General features: G+C 57.9%; 1 protein-coding gene across 1 annotated transcript in view; it reads right to left on the bottom strand.

Moving 5' to 3' along the window:
* kcnn3 (potassium intermediate/small conductance calcium-activated channel, subfamily N, member 3) overlaps positions 1 to 18830 on the bottom strand; it is a 73312-nt gene that overhangs the window by 28960 nt on the left and 25522 nt on the right. Inside the window, exon 3 of the mRNA XM_038787282.1 lies at positions 11219 to 11360. Within this exon, the coding sequence (XP_038643210.1) occupies positions 11219 to 11360 (142 nt within the window). The remainder of the gene's footprint in view (positions 1 to 11218; positions 11361 to 18830) is intronic.

Raw genomic sequence — 18830 nt, 5'->3', positions numbered from 1 at the left:
TCTTGATCAATAAGGGGATCTGGGGTTATGGGGAGAAGGCAGGAGACTGGGGATGAGAAAAATATCAGCCATGATTGAATGGCGGAGCAGACTCGATGGGCCGAATGGCCTAATTCTGCTCCAGTTTTCTATTTTTCTATGTTTCTGTGCAATGTGTCTTCGGACGTCCTGAAGTCCTGAATATGGTGCTTTGCAAGTGGGAGTCTGTCTCGATGAGGGGGCGAGGGAGGGGCGTGCCGGAGAGCTGGGCGGAGATGGCAGACGGTTACCCTACAAACGGAACCCTGAGAGCGTCACAGTGGCCCATGTGGGTCAGCACCGCTGTCTCACGGTGCCGGGGACTTGGGTACGATTCCAATCTCAGGTGACTGACTGCGTGGGTTTCCTCTGGGCACTCCGGTTTCCTCCCACAGTCCAAAGATGTGCCGGTTAGGTGATCAATTGCCCCCTCAGTGTCCAAAGGGTGGGTTGGGTAGGGTCACAGGGGATCTGGAGGGGATTTGGGCCCAGGTGGGAGGGCTGGTATGGACTAAATGGGCCGGGTGGCCTCCCTCTGCACGGTAGGGATTCGACGACGATGAAATGAAATGAAATGAAAATGAAAATCGCTTATTGTCACGAGTAGGCTTCAATGAAGTTACTGTGAAAAGCCCCTAGTCGCCACATTCCGGCGCCAGTTCGGGGAGGCCGGTACGGGAATCAAACCGTGCTGCTGGCCTGCTTGGTCTGCTTTCAAAGCCAGCGATTTAGCCGAGTGAGCTAAACCAGCCCCGTGCAGCACAGAGTGGGTGAGAAGGGCTGCTCTGTTGGCAAGCAGCTTGGAGGCCGCAGAACAGGAAGCCATTGAGGAAAGACAGGCAGCAGTGAAGCAATGAGTGGACGGGGGGGCTGCCCACGTTACATTGTTTGCTCCAGGAATAATAATTTCCTCATCAGACCCTGTTTCGCATCTGCCCGATCACACATTGAAATCTAATTGGAATTGTGGCAATCGCTGGCTTGGGAGCTGCCTGCAATGAAGGGGCAGGAAACATGGAATTAAAGGCACTTTGCGGTCTATCCGACAGCTGCCTCTTCTCACGTGTCCCGAAATATCTGCCCAATTCCTACAGCTCTCCTGACGGGAGAGTGGATGAGCCTCACGGAATGGTGCATGGGTACAGGGAGGGGGAGAGAGGGAGGGTTGTCGAAGTCACCTCGACTATAGGTTCCCGCTGCCCCTTCTGTAGACCAGTGACCCTGGCTGAGAGAGAGGGGGGATATCAGCCAGGGTTCCTGCTCCTGATCACTGTCCAGTGATCCCTGGGTTAGAGAGAGAGAGGGGAAATCAGCCAGGGTTCCTGCTCCTGATCACTGCCCAGTGATCCCTGGGTTAGAGAGAGAGAGGGGAAATCAGCCAGGGTTCCTGCTCCTGATCACTGTCCAGTGATCCCTGGGTTAGAGAGAGAGAGGGGAAATCAGCCAGGGTTTCTGCTCCTGATCACTGTCCAGTGATCCCTGGGTTAGAGAGAGAGGGGAAATCAGCCAGAGTTCCTGCTCCTGATCACTGCCCAGTGATCCCTGGGTTAGAGAGAGAGAGAGGGGAAATCAGCCAGGGTTCCTGTTCCTGATCACTGTCCAGTGATCCCTGGGTTAGAGAGAGGGGGGAAATCAGCCAGGGTTCCTGCTCCTGATCACTGTCCAGTGATCCCTGGGTTAGAGAGAGAGGGGAAATCAGCCAGGGTTCCTGCTCCTGATCACTGTCCAGTGATCCCTGGGTTAGAGAGAGAGGGGAAATCACCCAGGGTTCCTGCTCCTGATCACTGTCCAGTGATCCCTGGGTTAGAGAGAGAGAGGGGAAATCAGCCAGGGTTCCTGCTCCTGATCACTGTCCAGTGATCCCTGGGTTAGAGAGAGAGAGGAAATCAGCCAGGATTTCCGAGAGTGATCACAAAGACTCCGCCTGGATCCAGAACAAATCTTCCCGATGGGTGCTGGCAAAAGTCCTGGGAAAATATCCAGAGGTTTTCCAGAACGGCCTGGAGTTAATGGGCCACAGATAAAATTCACATGGACCCATGGCCCAGGCAAACATTTTAGGGCTCGTCCTTGTCTCGCCCACCCTGCAGACAAAGGTCAATGACGGACTGGGCAGGCTGGAGAACTTGGTTATCATACGCCATCAGACCAGAAGGCATAGGAGCAGAATGTGGCCACTCGGCCCATCGAGTCTGGTCCGCCATTCAATCATGGCTAATATTTTTCTAATCCCCATTCTCCTGCCTTCTCCCCATAACCCCTGACCCCCTTATTGATCAAGACCCTATCTATCTCGGTCTTAAAGACACTCAGTGATTTGGCCTCCACAGCCTTCTGCGGCAAAGAGTTCCACAGATTCACCACCCTCTGGCTGAAGAAATTCCTCCTCATCTCTGTTTTAAAGGATCGTCCCTTTAGTCTGAGATTGTGTCCTCTGGTTCTAGTTTATCCAACAAGTGGAAGCATCCTCCCTCATCCACTCTATCCAGGCCTCGCAGTATCCTGTAAGTTTCAATAAGATCCCCCCTCATCCTTCTAAACTCCAGCGAGTACAGACTCAGATTCCTCAACCGTTCCTCATACGACAAGCTCTTCATTCCAGGGATCATTCTTGTGAACCTCCTCTGGACCCTTTCCAAGGCCCCAGCACATCCTTCCTTAGATACGGGGCCCAAAACTGCTCACAATACTCCAAATGGGGTCTGACCAGAGCCTTATACAGCCTCAGAACCGTCACTCACTACCGCCAGTAGCGGATGAGGTCGGTTTGGCTCCAAGCTTTATGGACACATTTTGCGTCACGGCCGCACTAATCCGTGTGTGGGCCCAAAAAGGACCCTGCGTCCGCAAAACTGCGCCACGTCGGCCTACGTGACGGATCGCTTGGAAACGTCCGGACGAAGATCGGTAGGAGCCCAGCATGGATGGCGGCATCACCTTGTGCTTGCTTGTGAGGGCAGCACGGTAGCATTGTGGATAGCACAATCGCTTCACAGCTCCAGGGTCCCAGGTTCGATTCCCGGCTTGGGTCACTGTCTGTGCGGAGTCTGCACATCCTCCCCCTGTGTGCCTGGGTTTCCTCCGGGTGCTCCGGTTTCCTCCCACAATCCAAAGATATGCAGGTTAGGTGGATTGGCCATGCTAAATTGCCCGTAGTGTCCAAAATTGCCCTTCGTGTTGGGTGGGGTTACTGAGTTATGGAGATAGGGTGGAGGTGTTGACCTTGGGTGGGATCCTCTTTCCAAGAGCCGGTGCAGACTCGATGGGCTGAATGGCCTCCTTCTGCACTGTAAATTCTATATCTATACTCCGCAGCCCAGTCAGACAGCCATTTTGAAGTGCTTCCAGGTCAGACTCCCGGGGGGTGGGGGGAGGTGGGGGGGGGGGGGGGTGTAATATCGGAGCTCTATAACAGAAACCCCAGGCAGGTCTTAAAGGCAAGATTGCAGCCATCGGGAACCCTCAGTGAAAGAAATGCAAGCTGACTGCCCAGACACCATGTTCCACAAAGCTACCATGGATCGTTAACTGAGACACATTTGTGTTCAGCTCCCAGAGGGCCTCTTGAACAGGCCTACTTGCAAATTCAATTTAGGAGAGAGGCAGATCCATCAATGGGGGACGTATCAATGAGTGCGGCCCTCAATTACAGCCAGTGAACGGCAAACTACTTACAGCAATTGGGAAATGTCCAAACCCATCTCCTTGCTCGTCTGAGAGGGAGCTCCGTCAGAGTTCAAGATGAAAAACGAAACCTCCCCCATCCACGAGACATCGCAAAGCTCCCCACGGCATTGATTCATCAGCGACAATGTGGTGAAATGCTTCGAGGGATCCACTCAATCCCCTTTCTCGACCTAGTTTCTGACATTTGGTGGACAAGCATTGCAGCCAATTTCTGAAAATCAGCAACTTTGACAGTGCGGAGCTCCCACAGTAATGACCCTCCGACAGTGCGGCGCTCCCTCAGTACTGATCCTCTGACAGTGCAGCGCTCCCTCAGTACTGACCCTCTGACAGCACGGCGCTCCCTCAGTACTGATCCTCTGACAGTGCAGCACTCCCTCAGTACTGACCCTCCCACAGTGCGGCGCTCCCTCGGTACTGACCCTCCCACAGTGCAGCACTCCCTCAGTACTGACCCTCTGACAGTGCGGTGCTCCCTCAGTACTTACCCTCTGACAGTGCGGCACTCCCTCAGTACTGACCCTCCCACAGCGCGGCGCTCCCTCAGTACTGACCCTCTGACAGTGCGGCGCTCCCTGAGTACTGACCCTCTGACAGTGCGGCGCTCCCTCAGTACTGACCCTCTGACAGTGTGGCACTCCCTCAGTACTGACCCTCTGACAGTGCAGCACTCCCTCAGTACTGACCCTCTGACAGTGCAGCACTCCCTCAGTACTGACCCTCCCACAGCGCGGCGCTCCCTCAGTACTGACCCTCTGACAGTGCGGCACTCCCTCAGTACTGACCCTCTGACAGTGCGGCGCTCCTCAGTACTGACCCTCTGACAGTGCGACACTCCCTCAGTACTGACCCACTGACAGTGCAGCACTCCCTCAGTACTGACCCACTGACAGTGCGGCACTCCCTCAGTACTGACCCTCTGACAGTGCGGCACTCCCTCAGTACTGACCCTCTGACAGTGCGGCGCTCCCTCAGTACTGACCCTCTGACAGTGCGGCACTCCCTCAGTACTGACCCTCTGACAGTGCGGCACTCCCTCAGTACTGACCCTCCCACAGTGCGGCGCTCCCTCAGTACTGACCCTCTGACAGTGTGGCGCTCCCTCAGTACTGACCCTCTGACAGTGCGGCGCTCCCTCAGTACTGACCCTCTGACAGTGCGGCACTCCCTCAGTACTGACCCTCTGACAGTGCTGCACTTCGTCAGTACTGACCCTCTGACAGTGCGGCACTCCCTCAGTATTGACCCACTGACAGTGCGGCACTCCCTCAGTACTGACCCTCTGACAGTGCGGCACTCCCTCAGTACTGACCCACTGACAGTGCGGCACTCCCTCAGTACTGACCCTCTGACAGTGCGGCGCTCCCTCAGTACTGACCCTCTGACAGTGCGGCACTCCCTCAGTACTGACCCTCTGACAGTGCGGCACTCCCTCAGTACTGACCCTCCCACAGTGCGGCACTCCCTCAGTACTGACCCTCTGACAGTGCAGCACTCCCTCAGTACTGACCCTCTGACAGTGCAGCACTCCCTCAGTACTGACCCTCTGACAGTGCGGCACTCCCTCAGTACTGACCCTCTGACAGTGCGGCTCTCCTTCAGTACTGACCCTCCCACAGTGCGGCACTCCCTCAGTACTGACCCTCTGACAGTGCGGCACTCCCTCAGTACTGACCCTCTGACAGTGCGGCACTCCCTCAGTACTGGCCCTCCCACAGTGCGGCACTCCCTCAGTACTGACCCTCTGACAGTGCGGCACTCCCTCAGTACTGACCCTCTGACAGTGCGGCACTCCCTCAGTACTGACCCTCTGACAGTGCGGCACTCCCTCAGTACTGACCCTCTGGCAGTGCGGCACCCCCTCAGTACTGACCCTCTGACAGTGCGGCGCTCCCTCAGTACTGACCCTCTGACAGTGCGGCACTCCCTCAGTACTGACCCTCTGACAGTGCGGCACTCCCTCAGTACTGACCCTCTGACAGTGTGGCGCTCCCTCAGTACTGACCCTCTGACAGTGCGGCGCTCCCTCAGTACTGACCCTCTGACAGTGCGGCACTCCCTCAGTACTGACCCTCTGACAGTGCTGCACTTCGTCAGTACTGACCCTCTGACAGTGCGGCACTCCCTCAGTATTGACCCACTGACAGTGCGGCACTCCCTCAGTACTGACCCTCTGACAGTGCGGCACTCCCTCAGTACTGACCCACTGACAGTGCGGCACTCCCTCAGTACTGACCCTCTGACAGTGCGGCGCTCCCTCAGTACTGACCCTCTGACAGTGCGGCACTCCCTCAGTACTGACCCTCTGACAGTGCGGCACTCCCTCAGTACTGACCCTCCCACAGTGCGGCACTCCCTCAGTACTGACCCTCTGACAGTGCAGCACTCCCTCAGTACTGACCCTCTGACAGTGCAGCACTCCCTCAGTACTGACCCTCTGACAGTGCGGCACTCCCTCAGTACTGACCCTCTGACAGTGCGGCTCTCCTTCAGTACTGACCCTCCCACAGTGCGGCACTCCCTCAGTACTGACCCTCTGACAGTGCGGCACTCCCTCAGTACTGACCCTCTGACAATGCGGCACTCCCTCAGTACTGGCCCTCCCACAGTGCGGCACTCCCTCAGTACTGACCCTCTGACAGTGCGGCACTCCCTCAGTACTGACCCTCTGACAGTGCGGCACTCCCTCAGTACTGACCCTCTGACAGTGCGGCACTCCCTCAGTACTGACCCTCTGGCAGTGCGGCACCCCCTCAGTACTGACCCTCTGACAGTGCGGCGCTCCCTCAGTACTGACCCTCTGACAGTGCGGCACTCCCTCAGTACTGACCCTCTGACAGTGCGGCACTCCCTCAGTACTGACCCTCTGACAGTGCGGCACTCCCTCAGTACTGACCCTCTGACTGTGCAGCGCTCCCTCAGTACTGACCCTCTGACAGTGCAGCGCTCCCTCAGTACTGACCGTCTGACAGTGCGGCACTCCCTCAGTACTGACCCTCTGACAGTGCGGCACTCCCTCAGTACTGACCCTCTGACAGTGCGGCGCTCCCTCAGTACTGACCCTCTGACAGTGCGGCACTCCCTCAGTACTGACCCTCTGACTGTGCAGCGCTCCCTCAGTACTGACCCTCTGACAGTGCAGCGCTCCCTCAGTACTGACCCTCTGACAGTGCGGCACTCCCTCAGTACTGACCCTCTGACAGTGCGGAGCTCCCTCAGTACTGACCCTCTGACAGTGCGGCGCTCCCTCAGTACTGACCCTCTGACAGTGCGGCACTCCCTCAGTACTGACCCTCCCACAGTGCAGCACTCCCTCAGTACTGACCCTCTGACAGTGCGGCTCCCTCAGTACTGACCCTCTGACAGTGCGGCTCCCTCAGTACTGACCCTCTGACAGTGCGGCACTCCCTCAGTACTGACCCTCTGACAGTGCAGCACTCCCTCAGTACTGACCCTCTGACAGTGCGGCACTCCCTCAGTACTGACCCTCTGACAGTGTAGCACTCCCTCAGTACTGACCCACCCACAGTGCGGCACTCCCTCAGTACTGACCCTCTGACAGTGCGGCACTCCCTCAGTACTGACCCTCTGACAGTGCGGCACTCCCTGAGTACTGACCCACCCACAGTGCGGCACTCCCTCAGTACTGACCCTCTGACAGTGCGGCACTCCCTCAGTACTGACCCACCCACAGTGCGGCACTCCCTCAGTACTGACCCTCTGACGTCCCGAATGTGGCCACGGAGTTCTGTGCAGAAAGCGTCCACACCAGCTGTCAGCCAGCCTGCCGACAGGGCATGTTCCAGGCTGACCGCCGAAATCAGAGCCGTGAATACAGCTCAACCCCCTACCCCGGGATACCCTGTGTCGGTCACCCAGCCCAACTCTCCAGCCAGCTCTGCAATCTATTGAAGGCTCTGGACGTGATTTTGTTTTATGACAGTACGGGCTGTCCCTGAGCAGGGACAGGAGGCCAGCGCGGGTGACAGACGGTACGGCACATTGTTGGACGCCCATCGTTCCTGATGCAGCCCTCCAAATCTCCCGATCCTTTTCCACGCTGGTCCATATTTCTATTCACTTTTGAACAGGAGTGTTGAATCCCCCCCCGCCCCACTCCACACCCCCGCCGCTGCCCATTTAAGGCGACGCATTCGGCCCAAAACTATCTTGGAGGCTCCAGAGGTGGTCCACACCGTCCATTCCCGCGTTTTTATTGAGTGAGATACCGGCCCAGTCTCTTTCGTCACGGTCTCCGGGGCCCCCGAGGTTTCGGACGTGCACTGCGTCCCCGGGCTGGTCTGAAACCTCCGTCCTACATCCGTCTGCCTCAGTCCTTCCTCTGAAGATCTGGCCTCCTTTCCCCTTTCCCGCTAATATCGGGGGAAGTTAAGACAAGGCGGGTTCTGAACCTGCAGCCCATGGACAGTTCAGCCGGCACCACTACTGTAGTAACGTGTGGCGTGGTGCGGCAGCTGAACAGAAATCATGGCGGGCTTGTTTTCCCATGGCCACTTTCCTCATTCCCACTCCTTCAGACCGTTTGAGGATGGGGGCGCATGGGGCCATCCGGATATTCTTCGCCCTACTTGTCTTCACGAAGTGTGCAAACTCCTCGCGAGTGAACGGGTTGCCGTTGTCGGTCGCTGCTTCCCCTGGAACGCCACGGGTCAGGAATGTTTCTCCATGGCGGCCTTCGCAGTGCTGGACGGCATTCGACGGACATCCAGCCATTAGGAATGGGCGTCCACTATTACTCAGAACATTGAGCGTTGGACAAGTCCGGCAAAATCTGCACGTGTAGAATTCCTACCTCATTGATTTCACAGAATCACTACAGTGCAGAAGGAGGCCATTCTGCCCAAGAGCACACTCCCCCTGTCCAATCACCCATCCATGTCGTCCTATCCCCCTGACCCCATAACCTAACCTGTACATCTTTGGACACAAAGGGACAATTTAGCACGGCCTATCCACCTAACCTGCACATCTTTGGACACTAAGGGACAATTTAGCACGGCCAATCCACCTAACCTGTACATGTTTGGACACTAAGGGACAATTTAGCACGGCCAAACCACCTAACCGGTACATCTTTGGACACTAAGGGACAATTTAGCACAGCCAATCCACCCAACCTGTACATCTTTGGACACTAAGGGACAATTTAGCACGGCCAATCCACCTAACCTATACATCTTTGGACACTAAGGGGCAATTTAGCACGGCCAATCCACCCAACCTGTACATGTTTGGACACTAAGGGGCAATTTAGCACGGCCTATCCACCTAACCTGTACATCTTTGGGCAGTAAGGGACAATTTAGCACGGCCAATCCACCTAACCTGTACATCTTTGGACACTAAGGGACAATTTAGCATGGCCAATCCACCTAACCTGTACATCTTTGGACACTAAGGGACAATTTAGCATGGCCAATCCACCTAACCTGTACATCTTTGGACACTAAGGGGCAATTCAGCACGGCCAATCCACCTAACCCGCACATCTTTTGACTGTGGGAGAAAACCGGAGCACCCGGAAGAAACCCAAGCAGACATGGGGGGGGGGACAACGTGCAAACTCCGCACGCCCAGACAGTCACGCAGAGGCCGGAATCGAACCCGGGCCCCTGGAGCTGTGAGGCAGCAGTGCTAACCCAGCGCATCACCGTGCTGCCCTGTTCAGCACAGACCTGGGGTCTTCCCACTTTCCAGTATCACGGCAACCAATACTGATCATATTTTGCTCCCTGTGTGAATGCGTGGGTCCTTGATGACTGGAACATGAGCTGCTTCTCGGGTCAGGGAATACCCTCCCTTGCTAATCTCTCCCAGCTCTGTTCCAAATATAGCCTTGGGAGTCAGGGTAGACGGCGGCAGAACTGAGTCACTGGCTAATGTTACCGGGATAAAGTTACTCACACCTCACGGTCCCCAGTGGCAGAGGTGGGGCTCCTTGCTAAAATTGATCGACGCGAATCCAAGGGTTTTCCCGGAGTTCAGGAATCCAGCGCATGTTCCCTGCTGTCTCTTCACTCCCGGCCGGCACAGCCCTTCAGCTGTCTTTGCTCTAATCTCGGGAGTCCCTCCCGCTATGCGACTGCTGGGCCCCCCCCCCGGCCTTTCAAAAAGCTCCTCGAACATGACACCTCAACCGTGTAAAATTCCACCATCTCTTCTTACTCCCGTTCTGTCGACGTTCAAGGCCCACGCCTTGCTGCCCAAGAGGAACCCGAGAACGAACTGACATGGACACTGCTCCCCACCCCCAGAACCCTTCGCAGGCAGCTCGTCAAGGGCTGGAGGGGATCCCATTAGCCAATTTATGCACAGCAAGCTCAAACACACACACCACTGTGAGACAGAGCAGATAATCTGCTTTAAGCAGCGATGATTTAGGGTTCAATACCGAGTCTCTCCCGTATCAGCCTCCCCGAACAGGCGCCGGAATGTGGCGACTAGGGGCTTTTCACAGTAACTTAATTTGAAGCCGACTCGTGACAAGGAGCGATTTTCATTTTTTTCCTCTCAAAATGACACGGATGCTATGAGGAGGGGTTGAATAAACTCGGTTTGTTCTCACTGGAACGACGGAGGTTGAGGGGCGACCTGATAGAGGGCTACAAAATTCTGAAGGGTGTAGACAGAGTGGATAGTCAGAGGCTTTTCCCCCAGGGTGGAGGGGTCAATTACTAGGGGGCATAGGTTTAAGGTGCGAGGGGCAAGGTTTAGAGGAGATGTACGAGGCAAGTTATTTTACACAGAGGGTAGTGGGTGCCTGGAACTCGCTGCCGGAGGAGGTGGTGGAAGCAGGGACGATAGTGACGTTTAAGGGGCATCTTGACAAATACATGAATAGGATGGGAATAGAGGGATACGGACCCCGGAAGTGTAGAAGATTTTAGTTTAGACGGGCAGCATGGTCGGCACAGGCTTGGAGGGCCGAAGGGCCTGTTCCTGTGCTGTAATTTTCTTAGTTCTTTGTTCTTTCTGATCCCACGGAAGCCAAAGAGAATGATTCCTGAGGGCCTGTCGCACAGCTGGGGTTTGAGCGTCGGAGATTAAAACATAATCTACTTGAGGTGTTTAGTTTAAGATGATTACAGGATTCCAAATGGTCGGGGAAGTTCACAAATAGGCGGCATGAATTTAAAATAGGAGGTAGGCCATTCTGGGGTGACCTCAGGCGGCCTTTCCTCGCACACCGGGGCGGTGGCAACCTGGAACCGTCTCTCCGAAAAGGGGTGGTCAACCGACCGAGGCGAGTAGACTCTCGTCCGGTAAACGGTGTTGAAAGAGGCGCATCGCCTGGAATCGAAAATACAGACCGGCCTTGAAGGGCCTCCTCTCGTTCCGAAGTTCCACTCCCCCAGCCCGAAGGCACTGAACTTTCCTGGGGTGCAGACCCCTACACTGCAGCCCCCCCCCCCCACCCCACCCCGTCAGAATGAATTAGCGCCCGAGGGGAGGGGGGGGGGGGGGGGGGGGGGAGAGAGTGGGCCTCACTTACCATGATCCCAGTCAGCAGGCACACCCCCTTCCCGCAGTAAGTGTTGGGCACCATGTCACCGTATCCGATCGAGAGAAAGGTGATGGAGATGAGCCACATGGCCCCCAGGAAGTTACTGGTCACGTCCTGGCTGTCATGGTACCTGTCGGGGGTCGAGACAAGCAAAAGGTTAGGACAGCCCACAGCCAACCGGAGGTTGACGTAATCAGAGAAACGGACACCCCGCGTGGATCCCCGGCCAAGTCCCAAAAGCCCTTGGGGCCCCGTTTACCGCCAAACTGTTTGCCCGACGTTTATGGCCACCTCGGCTGTTTCGCCAAATGGTTCAAGGCCGGAGCTGCACCTTGTGAAGCACCATTTCGGGAAACGCGACAGGAGCCAATTGGAGCCACAGGAAGCTCCAGCAAGCGTTAGAAAGGAAGCGGTACGGTCTCAGCCTCCGGGAAGTGGTGATGGAAACGGTAATCCAGGCCGGCATTCCCTGAGGGAGGTTCCGTCTTCCAGGTGAGATTTTAAACCACGTCAGCCTCTCCTGACAGGCCACGCGGGATAACGCCATTTGGCAGACGGGTATCACCCTGCTGCCGTGGGCCGATACTTCGACGGACGCTGGTTAGACGGAGGGGGGCTGGCAGTGGGATTGTAGATGGATGGGTTATCCACAGGCCCCAGGACAGGGGTTCCCCCGTCAGGGCAGCTGGTACAACTTAAATTCAATTAGCAAAAGCTGGAATTGAAAAGCGAAACGAGGTAATGAAACTGCGCGGAGCGTCCTCAGTGCCAGCCCTCCGACAGTGCGGCGCTCCCTCAGTACTGACCCTCTGACAGTGCGGCGCTCCCTCAGTACTGACCCTCCGACAGTGCGGCACTCCCTCAGTACTGACCCTCTGACAGTGCGGCACTCCCTCAGTACTGACCCTCTGACAGTGCGGCACTCCCTCAGTACTGACCTTCTGACAGTGCGGCACTCCCTCAGTACTGACCCTCTGACAGTGCGGCACTCCCTCAGTACTGACCCTCCGACAGTGCGGCGCTCCCTCAGTACTGACCCTCTGACAGTGCGGCACTCCCTCAGTACTGACCCTCCCACAGTGCGGCACTCCCTCAGTACTGACCCTCTGACAGAGCAGCACTCCCTCAGTACTGACCCTCTGACAGTGCGGCGCTCCCTCAGTACTGACCATTTCACAGTGCAGCACTCCCTCAGTACTGACCCTCTGACAGTGCGGTGCTCCCTCAGTACTGACCCTCTGACAGTGCAGCACTCCCTCAGTACTGACCCTCCCACAGTGCGGCACTCCCTCAGTACTGACTCTCCGAAAGTGCGGCGCTCCCTCAGTACTGACCCTCCAACAGTGCGGCACTCTGTACTGACCCTCTGACAGTGCGGCACTCCCTCAGTACTGACCCTCTGACAGTGCAGCGCTTCCTCAGTACTGACCCTCTGACAGTGCAGCGCTCCCTCAGTACTGACCCTCTGACAGTGCGGCGCTCCCTCAGTACTGACCCACTGACAGTGCAGCACTCCCTCAGTACTGACCCTCTGACAGTGCGGTGCTCACTCAGTACTGACCCTCCCACAGTGCGGCGCTCCCACAGTACTGATCCTCTGACAGTGCGGCACTGCCTCAGTACTGACCCTCTGACAGTGCAGCACTCCCTCAGTACTGACCCTCTGACAGTGCGGCACTCCCTCAGTACAGACCCTCTGACAGTGCGGCACTCCCTCAGTACTGACCCTCCGACAGTGCGGCGCTCCCTCAGTACTGACCCTCTGGCAGTGCTGCACTCCCTCAGTACTGACCCTCCCACAGTGCGGCACTACGTCAGTACTGACCCTCTGACAGTGTGGACCTCCATCAGTACTGACCCTCCCACAGTGCAGCACTCCCTCAGTACTGACCCTCTGACAGTGCGGCACTCCCTCAGTACTGCCCCTCTGACAGTGCGGCACTCCCTCAGTACTGCCCCTCTGACAGTGCGGCACTCCCTCAGTATTGACCCTCTGACAGTGCGGCACTCCCTCAGTACTGACCCTCCCACAGTGCGGCACTCCCTCAGTACTGACCCTTTGACAGTGCGGCTCTCCCTCAGTACTGATTCTCTGACAGTGCGGTGCTCCCTCAGTACTGACCCTCTGACAGTGCGGCACTCCCTCAGTACTGACCCTCGACAGTGCGCCGTTCCCTCAGTACTGACCCTCCCACAGTGCGGCGCTCCCTCAGTACTGACCCTCTGACAGTGCGGCACTCCCTCAGTACTGACCCTCTGACAGTGCGGCACTGCCTCAGTACTGACCCTCTGACAGTGCGGCACTGCCTCAGTACTGACCCTCCCACAGTGCGGCGCTCCCTCAGTACTGACCCTCTGACAGTGCGGCACTGCCTCAGTACTGACCCTCTGACAGTGCGGCACTCCCTCAGTACTGACCCTCTGACAGTGCGGCACTCCCTCAGTACTGACCCTCCCACAGTGCGGCGCTTCCCTCAGTACTGACCCTCCCACAGTGCGGCGCTCCCTCAGTACTGACCCTCTGACAGTGCGGCACTCCCTCAGTACTGACCCTCTGACAGTGCGGCACTCCCTCAGTACTGACCCTCTGACAGTGCGGCACTGCCTCAGTACTGACCCTCAACAGTGCGGCGCTCCCTCAGTACTGACCCTCTGACAGTGTGGCACTCCCTCAGTACTGACCCTCTGACAGTGCGGCACTCCCTCAGTACTGACCCTCTGACAGTGCGGAGCTCCCTCAGTACTGACCCTCTGACAGTGCGGCACTCCCTCAGTACTGACCCTCTGACAGTGCGGCACTGCCTCAGTACTGACCCTCTGACAGTGCGGCACTGCCTCAGTACTGACCCTCCCACAGTGCGGCGCTCCCTCAGTACTGACCCTCTGACAGTGCGGCACTCCCTCAGTACTGACCCTCCCACAGTGCGGCACTCCCTCAGTACTGACCCTTCCACAGTGTGGTGCTCCCTCAGTACTGACCCTCTGACAGTGCGGCACTCCCTCAGTACTGACCCTCTGACAGTGCAGCACTCCCTCAGTACTGACCCTCTGACAGTGCGGCACTCCCTCAGTACTGACCCTCCCACAGTGCGGCACTCCCTCAGTACTGACCCTCTGACAGTACGGCACTCCCTCAGTACTGACCCTCTGACAGTGCGGCACTCCCTCAGTACTGACCCTCCCACAGTGAGGCGTTCCCTCAGTACTGACCCTCCCACAGTGCGGCGCTCCCTCAGTACTGACCCTCTGACAGTGCGGCACTCCCTCAGTACTGACCCTCTGACAGTGCGGCACTCCCTCAGTACTGACCCTCCCACAGTGCGGCGCTCCCTCAGTACTGACCCTCTGACAGTGCGGCACTCCCTCAGTACTGACCCTCTGACAGTGCGGCACTCCCTCAGTACTGACCCTCCCACAGTGCGGCGTTCCCTCAGTACTGACCCTCCCACAGTGCGGCGCTCCCTCAGTACTGACCCTCTGACAGTGCGGCACTCCCTCAGTACTGACCCTCTGACAGTGCGGCGCTCCCTCAGTACTGACCCTCTGGCAGTGCTGCACTCCCTCAGTACTGACCCTCTGACAGTGCGGCGCTCCCTCAGTACTGACCCTCTGACAGTGCGGCACTCCCTCAGTACTGACCCTCTGACAGTGCGGCACTCCCTCAGTACTGACCCTCTGACAGTGCGGCACTCCCTCAGTACTGACCCTCTGACAGTGCGGCACTCCCTCAGTACTGACCCTCCGACAGTGCGGCGCTCCCTCAGTACTGACCCTCTGGCAGTGCTGCACTCCCTCAGTACTGACCCTCCCACAGTGCGGCACTACGTCAGTACTGACCCTCTGACAGTGCAGCACTCCCTCAGTACTGACCCTCTGACAGTGCGGCACTCCCTCAGTACTGCCCCTCTGACAGTGCGGCACTCCCTCAGTACTGCCCCTCTGACAGTGCGGCACTCCCTCAGTATTGACCCTCTGACAGTGCGGCACTCCCTCAGTACTGACCCTCCCACAGTGCGGCACTCCCTCAGTACTGACCCTTTGACAGTGCGGCTCTCCCTCAGTACTGATTCTCTGACAGTGCGGTGCTCCCTCAGTACTGACCCTCTGACAGTGCGGCACTCCCTCAGTACTGACCCTCACACAGTGCGCCGTTCCCTCAGTACTGACCCTCCCACAGTGCGGCGCTCCCTCAGTACTGACCCTCTGACAGTGTGGCACTCCCTCAGTACTGACCCTCTGACAGTGCGGCACTGCCTCAGTACTGACCCTCTGACAGTGCGGCACTGCCTCAGTACTGACCCTCCCACAGTGCGGCGCTCCCTCAGTACTGACCCTCTGACAGTGTGGCACTGCCTCAGTACTGACCCTCTGACAGTGCGGCACTCCCTCAGTACTGACCCTCTGACAGTGCGGCACTCCCTCAGTACTGACCCTCCCACAGTGCGGCGTTCCCTCAGTACTGACCCTCCCACAGTGCGGCGCTCCCTCAGTACTGACCCTCTGACAGTGCGGCACTCCCTCAGTACTGACCCTCTGACAGTGCGGCACTCCCTCAGTACTGACCCTCTGACAGTGCGGCACTGCCTCAGTACTGACCCTCAACAGTGCGGCGCTCCCTCAGTACTGACCCTCTGACAGTGCGGCACTCCCTCAGTACTGACCCTCTGACAGTGCGGCACTCCCTCAGTACTGACCCTCTGACAGTGCGGAGCTCCCTCAGTACTGACCCTCTGACAGTGCGGCACTCCCTCAGTACTGACCCTCTGACAGTGCGGCACTGCCTCAGTACTGACCCTCTGACAGTGCGGCACTGCCTCAGTACTGACCCTCCCACAGTGCGGCACTCCCTCAGTACTGACCCTCTGACAGTGCCGCACTCCCTCAGTACTGACCCTCCCACAGTGCGGCGTTCCCTCAGTACTGACCCTCCCACAGTGCGGCGCTCCCTCAGTACTGACCCTCTGACAGTGCGGCACTCCCTCAGTACTGACCCTCTGACAGTGCGGCACTGCCTCAGTACTGACCCTCTGACAGTGCGGCACTGCCTCAGTACTGACCCTCCCACAGTGCGGCGCTCCCTCAGTACTGACCCTCTGACAGTGCGGCACTCCCTCAGTACTGACCCTCTGACAGTGCGGCACTCCCTCAGTACTGCCCCTCTGACAGGGCAGCACGCTCTCAGTACTGAACCTCTGACAGTGCGGCACTCCCTCAGTACTGACCCTCCCACAGTGCGGCACTCCCTCAGTACTGACCCTCTGACAGTGCGGAGCTCCCTCAGTACTGACCCTCTGACAGTGCGGCACTCCCTCAGTACTGACCCTCCCACAGTGCGGTGCTCCCTCAGTACTGACCCTCTGACAGTGCGGCACTCCCTCAGTACTGACCCTCTGACAGTGCGGCACTGCCTCAGTACTGACCCTCTGACAGTGCGGCACTCCCTCTGTACTGACCTTCCCACAGTGCGGCGCTCCCTCAGTACTGACCCTCTGACAGTGCGGCACTCCCTCAGTACTGACCCTCCCACAGTGCGGCGCTCCCTCAGTACTGACCCTCCCACAGTGCGGTGCTCCCTCAGTACTGACCCTCTGACAGTGCGGCACTCCCTCAGTACTGACCCTCTGACAGTGCGGCACTCCCTCAGTACTGACCCTCTGATAGTGCGGCACTCCCTCAGTACTGACCCTCTGACAGTGCGGCACTCCCTCAGTACTGACTCTCTGACAGTGCGGCGCTCCCTCAGTACTGACCCTCTGACAGTGCAGCACTCCCTCAGTACTGACCCACAGTGCGGCACTCCCTCAGTACTGACCCTCTGACAGTGCGGCACTCCCTCAGTACTGACCCTCTGACAGTGCGGCACTCCCTCAGTACTGACCCTCTGACAGTGCGGCACTCCCTCAGTACTGACCCTCTGACAGTGCGGCACTCCCTCAGTACTGACCCTCTGACAGTGCGGCACTCCCTCAGTACTGACCCTCTGACAGTGCGGCACTCCCTCAGTACTGACCCTCCGACAGTGCGGCGCTCCCTCAGTACTGACCCTCTGACAGTGCGACACTCCCTCAGTACTGACCCTCTGACAGTGCGGCACTCCCTCAGTACTGACCCTCCCACAGTGCGGTGCTCCCTCAGTACTGACCCTCTGACAGTGCGGCGCTCCCTCAGTACTGACCCTCTGACAGTGCGGCACTCCTTCAGTACTGACCCTCTGACAGTGCGGCACTCCCTCAGTACTGACTCTCCCACAGTGCGGTGCTCCCTCAGTACTGACCCTCTGACAGTGCGGCACTCCCTCAGTACTGACCCACAGTGCGGCGCTCCCTCAGTACTGACCCTCTGACAGTGCGGCGCTCCCTCAGTACTGACCCTCTGACAGTGCGGCACTCCCTCAGTACTGACCCTCTGACAGTGCGGCACTCCCTCAGTACTGACCCTCTGACAGTGCGGCACTCCCTCAGTACTGACCCTCTGACAGTGCGGCACTCCCTCAGTACTGACCCTCTGACAGTGCGGCACTCCCTCAGTACTGACCCTCTGACAGTGCGGCGCTCCCTCAGTACTGACCCTCTGACAGTGCGGCACTCCCTCAGTACTGACCCTCTGACAGTGCGGCGCTCCCTCAGTACTGACCCTCTGACAGTGCGGCACTCCCTCAGTACTGACCCTCTGACAGTGCAGCGCTCCCTCAGTACTGACCCTCTGACAGTGCGGCGCTCCCTCAGTACTGACCCTCTGACAGTGCGGCACTCCCTCAGTACTGACCCTCTGACAGTGCGGCGCTCCCTCAGTACTGACCCTCTGACAGTGCGGCACTCCCTCAGTACTGACCCTCTGACAGTGCAGCGCTCCCTCAGTACTGACCCTCTGACAGTGCGGCGCTCCCTCAGTACTGACCCTCTGACAGTGTGGCACTCCCTCAGTACTGACCCTCTGACAGTGCGGCGCTCCCTCAGTACTGACCCTCTGACAGTGCGGCACTCCCTCAGTACTGACCCTCCCACAGTGCGGCGCTCCCTCAGTACTGACCCTCTGACAGTGCGGCGCTCCCTCAGTACTGACCCTCTGACAGTGCGGCACTCCCTCAGTACTGACCCTCTGACAGTGCGGCACTCCCTCAGTACTGACCCTCTGACAGTGCAGCGCTCCCTCAGGACTGACCCTCTGACAGTGCGGAGCTCCCTCAGTACTGACCCTCTGACAGTGCGGCACTCCCTCAGTACTGACCCTCCCACAGTGCGGCACTCCCTCAGTACTGACCCTCTGACAGTGCGGCGCTCCCTCAGTACTGACCCTCTGACAGTGCGGCGCTCCCTCAGTACTGACCCTCTGACAGTGCGGCGCTCACAGTGTTAGAATAAAATCTCTGGAGTGGGTCTAAAACCCCTAACCTCCAGACACCGTTGAGGGTGTTTGAAGATGTTGTCCCCTCTCAGCATCCCCTGCAGTATCCTCTCAAGCCATGGCGGTGATCTTTATTTGCTTGCGTGGGCTGACAGAGATCTATATTTCTGTGTCTTTCCTGAACAAAACATTCTCCCCTCCTGGACCTTTAATGCCGAATGAAATTGAATAAAGTTGGTATCTGTCCTCAGGCAGC

This window comes from Scyliorhinus canicula, chromosome 30 (assembly GCF_902713615.1).
Source record: "Scyliorhinus canicula chromosome 30, sScyCan1.1, whole genome shotgun sequence".
In the NCBI taxonomy this organism is placed as follows: domain Eukaryota; kingdom Metazoa; phylum Chordata; class Chondrichthyes; order Carcharhiniformes; family Scyliorhinidae; genus Scyliorhinus; species Scyliorhinus canicula.
This window is presented reverse-complemented; position numbering and strand designations above follow the sequence as displayed.